Source organism: Grus americana, chromosome Z, assembly GCF_028858705.1.
Source record: "Grus americana isolate bGruAme1 chromosome Z, bGruAme1.mat, whole genome shotgun sequence".
NCBI classification, from domain to species: domain Eukaryota; kingdom Metazoa; phylum Chordata; class Aves; order Gruiformes; family Gruidae; genus Grus; species Grus americana.
Genome location: NC_072891.1, coordinates 85,934,940 through 85,948,790, shown reverse-complemented (window position 1 = coordinate 85,948,790; position 13,851 = coordinate 85,934,940). Strand labels below are relative to the sequence as shown.

Sequence of the window (13,851 nt, the reverse complement as noted above, 5' to 3'; positions counted from 1 at the left end):
AGGAGCTATTGAAGAACTCAGCTCCATTGCTATTTATATCTTTCCTCTAGCCCAGGTTCAAGCCAAAGCTGAGATGCACAAACTAGTTGCAACCATACTGCTAATTGAAGCTGCCCTCTGCCTGATAACTTCTGTTTCGAAGTCCAGATAGTTTATTTGACCACATAGCCTGAGGCTCTGCTAAATTCAAAGAAACTAGGAGAAGCAGAGTCAGGAAGATCACTGACTGGACTGCTGGGAATTAAACAGTTACATAAATTTATTATTACTTTAGTCCCTAACAACTTGTAGACTTTATGATCTCTGCCAAAAAAAAAAAAAAAATGGCCCCTGATGTACATTAGATAAAGGTACTCAAGACATCCTACCAATTGTTTCAAAAATAGTTTAAAATTTAAATTAACAGAGACTTTGAGTCCAGTTGTGGTTTTGAGGTTGACGGAGTACATTCGTATTAGTGAGGTAGTTTCCAAAAATGTTTCAGTAATAAACTAAAATAATTCAGAACTCAGCTCAAACTTGAAAAAAACTTCTGAAAGAAATTATTATCACAGTTAAATCACAGCTAAAGTCTCAGAGAACAAGCTCCACCTTAGCACTAGATATTTAGTTTCTCTGCAAATGTTTCATTTCTCAGATTTGTAATGTCTGCTGTTGTGAACATTAAGAATAAATAAAGCTGCTCATTTAGACAATTTTCTTTTAATCAAGTCTTTGTGCATCTGGCGTTTGCAACTCATATTTCTTTCAATTTTCTCATTCATACACGCACCATTAAAATCTTCATGTTATTTCCTTTGGAAATAATGGTTGCATTCATACTTTTGTAATGTTAGGTATATGCAAACTGCGCATCTAAAAAGCAATCATAAATTGTTTAATGGCAGTCAAAGAACAACTTCTCTGTCACCCAGATTTAAGATGTGTGAAGATGACTCAGTATATTGTGCATGTACAAGTATGTCACTACTGGCCCTCATCTGGTGATCGTACCAGCATGTGTCTTTATAGATGGTGATTCAAACTTGTATCTCTTGAAATTCTGGTACTAGAAGAAACAGTAACATTGATGCATTATTTGGAAACTACACTGAAACAAAGCTGGTTTGGGAGTGTGAGGCCTCCTCCATTACGTTTGTGATAACAAGGAGGTGAAAAACCAGTTTTCAGCTTATTTGTAAGCAGCAAGGAAGGATGACAGGAAACTGAGGTGATGAACTTTTTTCAGTATCAGGAGACATCTACTGTAGGGCCTTAATATTCAATAAGCTGTACAAAGCTGCACTGGCTCGCATTCTAGCTGATGAGGAACTAAGTTTCTTGTGAAGCACTGCAGGTAAAACCATTAAAACTTTGAGCAGAAACAAATGAAAAATGAAGAAGGTCCACAGGCAATAAGTTGTGTTTTATACAGCATAATGTGGAAAAGAAGCTGACAAAAGAGAACTATTTTAGGGAAGATGATAGCTAACAGAACGCTTAGCTGAATTAAGCCTTCCTAGCAGATGCAAACTGAGATGCCCGAATATAGTATGTAGTTCTAATCTGTTAATTTAGTTCTCAAGTTTCATTTTACTTCACTAGCAGTACTGGAAATGTTTATTGGTTTTAAAGGCCATAAATATATTGCCTATAAAAGTCCCATATCAGATGCAAAGGCTAGCAATGGATATTCCACAAAGCAATAAAAGACAGTGGCAGGTCACACATAACAGAAGCATTAGAAATAGGCTTAAAAATTATATTAAGAGTACAGAATAACAATTTCAGCTTACATGTGTTAAGAAAACAAAAGGTTTTTTTCCCCTAAATTCAATAAACAAAACATTAACACTAAATTTCAATGCATATCTGTTCAGTAATGGAAATACAGCATTTTGCCCATTAATGGTAGTGTTGGACAATGACAAAGGCATTTTAGTGCTCATGTTTTAAAAATATTTTTCTCCTCCCTTCCTTATTGTGTCAACAGAAAGAACATCAGATAAGAAGAGATTTTTGTGAAGCCTGACAGCTCATTTTGTCAGACTGGCACCTCATTTATATATCAAGTAACTATTTATGTAGTACGGCTTATGAAGATACCAAATCTTCAGCTACCAAGAAATACAGGAAGCTAATAGATATTCCTTAAGTGTTTCCCATTTTAACTTTTAAATAACACAAGTTACCGTATAAAGTACAGTAGCTCATACCTACTATGCATAATGCTTTTTAAGTACAGAAGTAATGTTTCAACATTTTAAAAGATTTATTCTTTGTATTATAGATAAAAAAGGGAAAATTTTGAAAGTATTTACCTAAGATATAATGAAGATGTAATAAAAACTGTTGCTGACTTTTACCTGATTTATGGCATATAATTGGCCTAATGGGAAGAAAAATGAGAAATTAACTAAATAGTACCAAAAAAAGAAATTAAGTTAAAGTAATTTTGAAAACAGGACTGGAAAACATAATGTATTCTACTTGCACTCTGTGCTTCAGTACACTCTGAAACCTGCATGATGATCTTCAAGGCTTATGCTGTAAGAACAACTACTCTTTCTTTCTACAGTGAGACAACCTTTAGCTAAAGTCTGTCCCTACTAACAAAAAACACATGCAACACTGCAAAAAGTTGCATATACTTTCTCTTTGTTGCTACTGCATAAATACTGTGCTTGAATAATTCAAGATGCTCTAAATCACATTAGAGTATCTTTGCTTCTTAACAGGTAAATTTCTCATAACCACTAGGATTAAAGAGTTTCTTCATAATAAAGGGGGCAGTACTGAAAGTGTTGTAAGAATGAACAAAATTCAAGAATAATCCAATGGTGCTCATTAATCCTTCTATAATTTTATTAGAGTTTTGCATAAGTATTTTAAAATGTTTCCTTAATAGCTAATTTCACAATGAAATTATGTCTGCCTAACTTCATAATAAAATTCCATCTATGCAACACGACTTCTTTGTGAGAATACTTACCTCTGGATGGTATTTATTCAGCTGGTCTTTTTGAGCCAACCTGTGCTGAACAGCCTGTAAAACAGGACAAAGTCAACCTGCACACTGGATACCAATAAACATATTCAAGAAATACTGTATAAACCCCCCAAAATGGCACCTTTGGTTAAACACAGTTCAAGGAAAACATTCATAGCACAAACTATTTATATTTATCTTTTTAATATTTGGATAGCAAAATTATGAAACAGAGGATTAGTGACCTAAGAGGAAAATAATACAATTTTTCTCCCTGTTATTCTCTGCTTCTTGTTTATGTGGTTGCTATGTAAGGACAGTTTTACTAGATTTGGTCCACTTAACCACATTAAAAAACATTGTTTTCAGTTCTTCTATGCCAAAATGCAAACTTTGGATTCCTCTTTCAAGTTACCTATAATGTGAAGATATGGCAGTAGGTGCAAACGTGTTATTATTATTGCTATATTTAGTTATGGCCTAGCATTACAATCTTACTAATACATGTCACCAAAAAATCTTTTAGGAGAGATTGTCTTTAGGATTATTACTCCATCTGCACATAACTACATAATAGTTTGAGGGAAAGATAATCTGGTAAGTGCATGTGTTGTGTGCAGTACACATGTAGTATACATGAAAAATCAGACACACATTTATTTTTTAAAGGTCTGGAGGGTATAGTTTAGTAAAACATCACTGATAAAAGATGTAGCATTTGAAGGTTTTAAGCAGCAAGAGTCTTCTATTTGTTAATCTTGTGTTTAATATGGTGTACATTGAGGACTTAAAATTCTTTTGCTACATATACTATATATACTAATATACAGAGAGGACCTGATTTTGCAGTTACAAAATCATACTGTGCTTCATGTAAGCAGGCTCCTACAAAAATACTTACACAGCATCATCTGCATCACTGTAACTTACAGGTAATATACCCTAACTCAAAGTAAATTTTTTTTTCCAAGATATGGAATAATGTTTTTAATTCCTAATGTTGCACATTTATCAGGATTAGATGTGACCACATTAAAACAAAGGAGTGCATTTAGCTCTATATTTTTATTTGTAATAAAAACCATTCATATGAATCAACAAAATACTTGCTCTGGGATACAGGTAGTTTTAAAAATGTGTTTGTGTTGTTCAGCTAGATAACAGGGAAGTCACAGAAAGACTATAATCCAATGACATTTTGTGGAATATTAGCTACTACTTATCTCACATATTACACCAAGATTTTAAGTAGTCACCATGTCTTACACACACCCATGCCTACCAATTACCACTACTAAATGACATTTTAGCTCATGGTAGATGTAGTAAATATGGGATTATTAAACACTGCAGGTTAAAAGGCATTATTACTATTTCAAAAGGTGTTACAATATCTCCTTTTTAGCTCAGTCCTATAATGAAAGATAAATTTAATAATATACATTTTATGCTAAGAAAGCATTAACCGACTGTTACTTACCACAGCAAAATACATATGTTTTATAATAGCATTTTTCATTTCGGCAAGCTGCATGTTAGGCATGATTTGGTCAGCTTCTTCTGCAGCCAGGAAACGGTTCATTTGGGTATCTTCAGTATTTTCTATTTCATTCTGGACAGCAAAAAAATACCACTCCTTACGTTTCAAAGCTAATGCTCTAAAACAGCTATTATGTGCTAAGCCTTTCTATATATAACCCTTGTGTGTACATGCATGCTCATGTAATTGTTCTCGGGTCTACATTATGTGCCAGATAAACAGCTGGTGGTTTGGAAACAAACTCCTGATGTTGTAGGAAGTTATAGCATAAGAATTATTAATGTAAGCTTCCCCTTAATTATTTTTCCTAAATTCTGAGATAGTCCCAACAGCTGTAACAAGAGCTATGTTTCCACAATGGATTCTGTCTTTGGCCTTTTCAAAAACCAAACCCAAAGCCCACATCTTTTAATTAATCAAAAATGTAGTAACGATTTTTTAAGACATCTTTACATCAATTTGACTATGACCATGCATTTATTTTATAAAGGCCACTACAATGTCACTACAATGACATCTTTTCAGTTCTTGCCTATTAAAAGCTCTTTACTTTTTAGTAATTTATTCGCTAAGTCCATCTATCGTTTCCAGCTATTTCTTCAGCACAGGGAATGACGAAGTGTTTCTCAAACTGGTTTCAAACTCATTCTGAAAAAAACTCCCAGCAAAGCCACAAGATAATTTTTGTTAGTAAAATATAACTACAAAAAAATTTGAAAGTTATTTCAGGATATGAGAGCAAGACATTTCAGTAAAAGTTTCAATTCACGCTTTCCATCAAAGATACACAGACTAAGAATAAAACACCAGCTTTGTTTTAGGCAAATAAACATGTAACCACAAAACCAGTCTCCTCCTGCAGCGTGATGAGTTAAGAACACAGATAGAGGTGAAGTGATCCTCTTGGTCACAGTACCCACAACCATCTTTTTATTAGGAGCAGGTGTGGAAGGCTTGGGGTAGCTTTCCTTCTACTTCAAACAACTAAATCTGATGGGTAGATGAAGTATGGGAAACATAGGAAATGACAGCAGGCAAAAAAACCCACATTAGCACATGCAGTGATAAGATGCAAGGCAGGAACAGTTCATACTTTCAAGTTTTCAAGATGAAGTTTCAAACACTGCACGTTTCATCCTGTTTTCGGATTTCCCTTAAATGTACAATTCAAATCAACAGTATTTGGCATATGCATAACAATATTTGTAAATAAACATTGAGTTTGTTGCACATTACAGAAGAGAGTTCAGGACTTTTGTAACTTTAGAAGAGCTGTAAATAGCTTTGATGAGCCAGCGATAACTGAACTCTGATGCATTAACTAGTCTTTACTTCCTGTAGCACCTTCTGGACGTTATTTCAACATGCTTATAAAAATACATACATTCAAACAATTTATAGTACCACCTTGGCAAGACTTTATGAATTCCAGTATGCATCCAATAAAACATTTAAAGTCTCTGTTTAAGTATGAGACTAGCTCCCTAAAATCAAGCACGACTTTAATACCTTGAACCAATAAATTTGACACCATGTAGGATCAAATCATTAATGACAATCCCACAGAGTATTTTAACACTAGAGTTATGAGGTTGAGATTATAAGAACTGAAATATATACTGAAATATAAAGATGAAGCAAAGACTTGGCTCGAAAAACATTACAAGAATAGTCTGAAAATCAGTGCAGTTCCACTGAAAAAAATGAATGACAATGTTTTGCCGAATTCAGCATCTGTACATGTATGTGGGCATTTATTTTTGCTAGAAGTAGCAGTCAAATAGCAGAACTACAAATTTACAAAGTTGGAACGTTCTAATGAATTATGTGCCAAGTACTTCTGGGAGGGAGAGAAAAAGAGAGCATGTCTGTAACATTCTTTGATAAAGCCCAATACATCTGGACAAGTGTTATGATTTGATTGCCTATGTTTTATTCTTCTCCTTTAAGAGACTAGGAGTCTTGGCAGTTTTCTGAGTTCTTTAGATGCATTTAAATAGAAAGCTAATGCTCTCTTGGCCTCTGAGGTGAATTACTTTAATGGAATCTAAGAAAAAAAGATACATGCAAGTTAATGGGCTGGTTAAGATGGAAACCTGTTATCACACCTGGGAGAAATTCAGGATGCATGGCAAGAAACACTTTATTCTCATAGAGATCAATAAAAGGTGAAGTAGCCATAAAAACTTGACACTCATTCCTCTATTAAAAGCAAATGTCTATCTAACAGCTTCCCTGAACAACTTTCATTAAGAGAGTAAGCACTAGACTGACATTCCATGTTGATATGTTTTTTATTCAGGGTGTAAACACTTGAGATTTTTCAACCCCCTTCTCACACTTTTGTAGCAGCTTTACTGATCATTAAAACAGGAAGAGCAAAGTATATGCTTTGATCTGAAGAATCCAAAGGATTTTCAAATTAGTTAGGTTATTCCTAGTAAGAAACAGTCTTACCTCCTACTTGCTTGCTAAAGTGGTATTTTCATTTAGCAGTCGACTGAAATCATCCCACAGTTTAAGGAACTACCAGACTAGAAGAGTCTTCTGAGGCCTTTGAGTAGTTCCAGGTCAAAATGCTAAGAAGTTCTGAATAGTGCATCTGAGTCAATGGTGAATAGTGCATCTGGTAAGCAAACTATGAAACATGAGGCACCTCTCTCTCAGGAAATAGCAAGAAAAAATTCTAGTTCTAGTGAATTCCTCACATATAACAAAATTCACTGAACAGTGACATGTTCCCTCATAGCTCAGATGGAAAGACAAAAGAGAAACAAGTTGCTTTTCTTGCTCTGCCTTTCTTTTGCATTACTGTAAACTTAACTCCTGATCCAATTTTGGAGCTGAGTGGTAAAACCTAACACTCTGAACCATTTGATATTGCACTGGATGCCTCACATGGCTTAGCCATTCCAACAAACAAACTCTGTCTCTCTGGAATTACGACTTTTAGTGTCTCTCCAAGTAAGGTCCATCCAGGTCCTCATGTCTTAGTGGATCTGATGACGTACTGTCTCATGTTCTAGTGTAGTTAGCAGAAGAAAGCTATTACAGGGACTTTGGAGAATCCTCTTCTACCAACCAAGAAACAGAGCTTGCATTCTCAAGAACTTAACACTTTTGACTAGTAAAAGAAATTTTGTCATGAATAGCAACAGGTTTTCTGAGATGGAAAGAGAGAGTTGAATCAAGTTCTTCACACATGTAAGCATCATGTGATTGAGCCGTAAGGACTCTAATATTTTCTGAAATGCAATTATGTCCCTTCTGACTCTATGGATGAGAGTTCTGCAAGTGGAGAAGCACTGCAGGATATAAACTGTTGGTATGAGGTGTTCTTAGAAAGTCTTCTTGGCATGCTAATCTGTTCTCACAGGGTTGCTGGTTGCTTACAGAATCCTTTAGTTTAATTTTATTTAGTTTTGTCTACAAGGGCAGAATGATCTTTCTACAGTAATGGAGAGTTAAACATATGCTCAGATAACAGGTCATACGATTATTTTAGGAAATTGTAATTCTTGTAGTATCAAGCTCAGTGCATTGATTGAAAAGGGAATACAGGTGACTAACTTTCATTAGAATCCTAGCACAGAAATAGTCTAAGTGAATTTCCTCTGCCTAGTATACAGTTCCCTTACAAAATTCGTATCACAACCACCAGTTCTTCCCAGCCATGAAGCACTGCTAGCAAACTGATTTTGAGTTAAGAATCTGAATCTTAACAAAATAATCTACATACCATTTTGCCATAGTCTATCTATAACATTATGAAAAAAGGTAGAATAAGTGAGGTCAGTTGACCAAAGAAGTGATTACATTGATCTTGAAACATGAATATACTATTAAAATAGAGCTTAATGGTGCGTGCCAAACTCAAAAAAACATATATATGTATTCACATACATAGGTAGACAGACAAATAGATAGATACATATACACACTTGAAATCCTTACCAAAATAAAGAGAGTATCAATGAAAAATACTATTTTTTTTTCTTGGTATTTTGTGAATAACTGTTTAGTTGATGGACACCTACACTAGAACTTCCTCCTGATATCTAATTAATTTTTCCAGTAATCACAGCACAAAGCAGGAAGAGGAAGAAGAAGTAATTGGTTGAAGTTGGCAGGGATTTCTGGAACTCATCTGGTCCAAACCCCCAGCCCAAGGAAGGCCACATAGAACCAGCTGCCCAGGACCACGCCTGGATGGCTTTCGTATTGCCAAGGAAGAAGACTCCACAGGCTCTTAGGGCAACCTGTTCTAGTGTTCCATTGCCCTTACAGCAAAAAAACCCCAAAACCCCACATTTTCTGACTTTCAGACAGAACCTCCTGTGCTTCAGTCTGTGTCCACTGCCTCATCCTGTCACAGGGCACCGCTGAAAACTGCCTGGCTGTCTTCTTTGCACCCTCCCTTCAAGTATTTATATTTATATATTTATGCCCGAGCCTTCTCTTCTCTTGGATAAACAGTCCCAGCACCAGAAAGCTGTATTAACGTTTAATCAAATTACAAAACATTCAGGCTGATCATATGCCCCTCTATTATTAATGCCACATTTACAGTAATCAGTAAACCTGACATAAATTGCTAACAATGACAATGAAAAACTAAGTTTAGATACATTTTTTAACTTACCTCAAAAAGGTAATCTCCTAGATATTGCCAAGGGTAGTATCGAGCTTCAGACAGACATTTTGTGTTTTGCATAGGAAAAAAATTATTATTGGTGAATATATGGGTTATATTGCGCTCTGCATTTTGAGATGAACATATGGTTGCCTTTCCAGCTTGAAGAACTCTAAACAAACACATTTGGAAAGATTTACTGCATTATATTAATACTGCCTAAACCTACATTATCATTCGCAAACTACAAGCATGCAAGTGCAAGAGAATAAGGGTTCTAGATGTATGACATTGCCCAACTTCCATCAGAAGGATAAAAGGGTGCTTAATAGTCTTCAAAAAAGTAAAGAACTCACTTAACCAGACATCCTTCTCTTCACAATTTAACACAATTAATTAAAATCAATGTACATCTCCCACATATCTGATGGAAAACTTTACCTGTGCACTTTTTCAAAGATCAAATTCGATGACAGCAGCTATAATTTATCGCATTATGTCCCCCACAATGACAATGGTCTTTCAATTAAGTTTTACAATAAATTAAGTGGTTTACCAAAAACAGTAAAGTGGTGTACTGCTTTTCTGAACTGCAACGTGATATTTTCATAATGCGAATACACTTTTGGACCTCACTGTGGAGTCATTTACAGCATTTGGTTCTGTCTAATGTCATATACAGAAAACAGATTTGTCTTTGGGCCACCATTGCATGCAAGAGTTTGCCCAGGGGCAACTTCCAGAGTCGTACTGTTGCAACTATTCCTCTCTTTTAGAAAACATGCCAGACAAAAAAATGGTGGAAGAAATAAAGTCTCTTGACGTGCTGGATATATATGGTGTTTATATGTAAAAAAGAATGATGAAAAAGTATGTAAAAAGAAAATTATGTTTATCTCACACACCTATCCAACAGCTAGACAATAAAGGCAGGGAAAGCACAGAAATGGGAAAAAAAGGCACAGTGTTGTAAATATTAGAGAAAAATCAATCTTTCACCAAAACTACAGTGGCTTTTATGACTGAAAACAGTACTTGCTGGAGACAAAAAAATCTTTCAGTGTTTTCTGACAGAGTAAAAGGATGCCCATGCTGATGAGCGGGAAACAGTCTGGAAGAAGAGATTCCTTCCACAAAACTGCCAGTTCACCTGTGTTGCTGATGTAGTTCCTGTTAAAGGCTACTTCTATTGCGAACAGAGTTGTGCCAGAAAGCATTTCAATACCGTTATCACAAAGATCTGCATAAGCAGTTTTTACAAAAAACCAGCATTTTTCACAAGTGTAGCAGGATGACTGCATCTTTCTGCAAGACAACAGATAGTAAACTCTTCTGCTCGGCCAAGAAAATAGCATAGCTAGCCTTCAGTTGGCAAAATCAGAGGATGGTAACTTCAGCTACACCTCACTTTGTCTTAATGAACTGCAGACGGAGAGGCATTCTGCGATGCAGCGTGCAGCCCTGGACCATGATCAACCAGACAAACTGCACTTCCCTTCATGCCTGTGTATCTGTGGCACTCCCAGACCAGAGAAGTACTCCTGACTAACCAGGATTTCAACAGAGGAGAGTAGGATAGGATCTGCTCCTGAAATGAGCACACAGCTCTAAAAAGAGTGTCAGAGGATGTTTTTTACTGTACCAGAAGCAAACATTACTTATCATGCTCTGTGTGTGATTCAATGTAGTATATAAACCATGGAATCCAAATGTGCAGGAAGAGTATGGGGAGAAAAAATTCCCAGAATTCCTGCACTTCAGTTGTTTTCCTTTCCTCCGTTTTTCCTTTATACTTTTCTCCTTTCCCTTCTGAACTAGCTGTATTTACATCACATCAGAAACATCTGTTACAGTACAAATTAGGTCTTCAGATCTACAAGAAGCTGTTGAATACATATGACACAAACAACGATCAGGTCAGTCACAGCGTGGCCCGGATCCCTAACACACAATTGACAGCTGGCTCAAGTCACCCACACAAGTGAAATAACGTATCCTGTTCCAGCTATTATTTGAATGTAACATCCACACAAATTAGACAACTACTCATAAAAAAAAACTTAAGCCTATGTATCTTCCCTCATGAAAAAAGTTTCTGTAAGCAGCTTATTTAAGATGCAAACATATGCAAATGTGTTATTTTTGAAACGATACTAAAAGAAAGAAAGAAAGAAAAGCAGTGATGTAAAAGATTTAAAGTAATTTTATTATAATAAGTATGGCAGGATATTAATGAAAACAATTCAGAATTTGAAGAGCGGGAGGTTATTATGGACCAAATTAACTGGGATGGAAGAACAAAAACATGGTTCAACCATACAATAAGTGTTCCATCATTCATTATTTAAGCTGTAAGACATATCTTCCTACCTTCTAATAGACGCCATTCGTTTATCACCTTCCTTAACAACGAGGACAACTTTCCATCTGTGGAAGGCCCCTGGAGCACTAGAGTGTGTCAGTTCTTCGCGCCATCTTTTAGGTGCAGATTGCATTTGAGGTGAATAATGGGTGTCTTTTTCAATTTCATATCCCCATTCGTACGTTGTTTCATCAAGCCATCTGCCACTTTCGGCACTATTAATTATGTACTCCTTAGTTAGTATCCACTTTCCTAAAAAGCAAATGAACTGTCAACCACAAAAGATTTTTTGTGCAGACAAATGGCAATCAACTGAAGATCTAACATAAAATTAACTTCAACCTTTCTTGTGCAAATAAAAGCTAAAATTATAAGTACCATTTTAAAAACTTCTTCCTACTACAAGACTTCTCCTCTTCACACTTTAGAATCAGAAATCTCACAATGCCACTGAAAATCGTTTTGTCTTCTTTTAATGATGAAGTACCTTTTACCCTTCCTAGATAAAATACTTGTCTATCTCCTCAAAAGTCTGCAAATGGATTTTTTCAGCTTCCCAGATTTTATTCTTATGACTTCCGCAAAACCTTGCTTAACCCTTTATTTTAAATATCATTTGACACTTTTACAAATGTACTAAAATGCAGTAAACTGAAGAAATGTTTTACCACCAACGATTAAAAAGAGGAATGAAGGCTTTAGCATGTAAGCTCTTTCTTTTATACCTTCTTAATATTACTTGCACTGCAAGTGTAGTGAATACCAATATTAGGGGAATACAGTTTTAGACTTTTGTCTTTCCTCTTTCTTCTTTTCACATCCTTTTCTCTCATCCCTTGGCTCCACCTCCTCCGCCTCTCTGCTTTCATCTTCCGCATGTATGCTTTTGATACCGTATGTAATGATCTTCCCCTTTTTCTCTGTCTCTCTCTTCTTACAGGTTCAGGTCAAGAGCCGTGGTTAGTACCCTGCTCCTGTATTGAAACACTACCTACAGAAGATACTGTAAGAGAAATTGACTTGAATTGTGTGAACCTAATTGGTTTCACAGAACAGCAGGGTTGACTGGCAAAATGTCTCAGTGCAGGAGCACAGATGGTACTTCTACATAACCTAGCATAGGTACCAGTAGACTTATGACTGGAAAAGGTACGCTGTGCACAACCTGTATGTTAAAATCACTTTCATTTCAAAGTTTCCACCTCAAAACTTCTGTCAGCTAGGAAGTCCATGAAGACTGGCATTCTTGTTAGTGTTTCTGTTTAGCTCTAGGGAGTTCTAAATGGGTTTAAACATGATCTTTTACACTTACTTGGGAAAAACTGCATTAGGAATGAACACATTCTCTCTCCCATCAAGGGAAAGAACAATGATTATGCAAAACCAGCAGCTCTTCCACGATTAAAAAGTACTAGATGGTAATGGGGAAGATTTGCAAGTATAGAAACATGACAGTTCTGCATTGCCATGTGGACAGTACATATATCATTTCCACTCAGTTCAAGAAAACATCTCTAGATTTTTTAAATCCCAAAAAGTAAGAAAATGTTAACTCAAAGGTTTATAACAGGTAAAATGAAGTGCTATGACACGAATCTATCTGCATTTTAATATTGTTTCCCCAATGGAAACTTTTAGTCTATTTCATTTTTGATTAGCGTACAATCAGAATTTCACATTAGTACAAGGAATCATCTGTATATATATATACACATACCACTGAATTCTAGAAGTGACAGATGATTGAAAATGCCTACTAATATGGCACATAGGTACAGATATGAAATCAAGAAATTTACTTATCTCTTTAAGCCTTGATCTATGTTTAGTTATTTCTGTCTGTTATCTTATAAATTTAAGATTAGGCATCCTAAAAAATTGCTTTGACACTTTGGTAATCTAGAGAAAATAAAGATCATGTTTAACCAGTTAACAGAGTGGTATTGTGAAATCTTGTAACTCTGCAAGATTTTCTAAACTCATTGTGAAATCCTCCCAGGTAATCTCTCTATAAAGAAATATTGAAATAGAAAATTCTCATTCTAAAAGCCTTTTGGTTGCTTATGTATGGGATTTGACCATCAGGCCCGAGGTAAAAGAAAAGCAAGAGGAAAGACTAGAGGCTTCTGTCAGGATGGCAAAAGCCTGGAATTTTCTCTTGCTGCAAACACAGGAACTTACAGTGACCTCTACCAGTGAATGTTGTGTGTCAATTTGGTGTCAAAAATCCATGCTGACTACAGCTGTCCATACTCTCTCTGTCCCCTTTTTAAGCGATCCATTTTTAAATGCCCATATCATCTGGATATGACTTCATGATCTAACTAACATATAACAAAAATTCCTGT

General features: G+C 35.6%; 1 protein-coding gene across 5 annotated transcripts in view; it reads right to left on the bottom strand.

Moving 5' to 3' along the window:
• The window catches only part of SLF1 (SMC5-SMC6 complex localization factor 1), a 38,497-nt gene that overhangs the window by 23,047 nt on the left and 1,599 nt on the right, over positions 1–13,851 (bottom strand). For all 5 annotated transcript variants that reach the window (XM_054809639.1, XM_054809638.1, XM_054809642.1 and 2 more), the window contains exons 4-7: positions 11,512–11,755; positions 9,151–9,313; positions 4,449–4,580; positions 2,972–3,025 (exon numbers count right to left, since the gene is read on the bottom strand). In XM_054809639.1, coding sequence (XP_054665614.1) covers positions 2,972–3,025; positions 4,449–4,580; positions 9,151–9,313; positions 11,512–11,755 — 593 coding nt within the window. The remainder of the gene's footprint in view (positions 1–2,971; positions 3,026–4,448; positions 4,581–9,150; positions 9,314–11,511; positions 11,756–13,851) is intronic.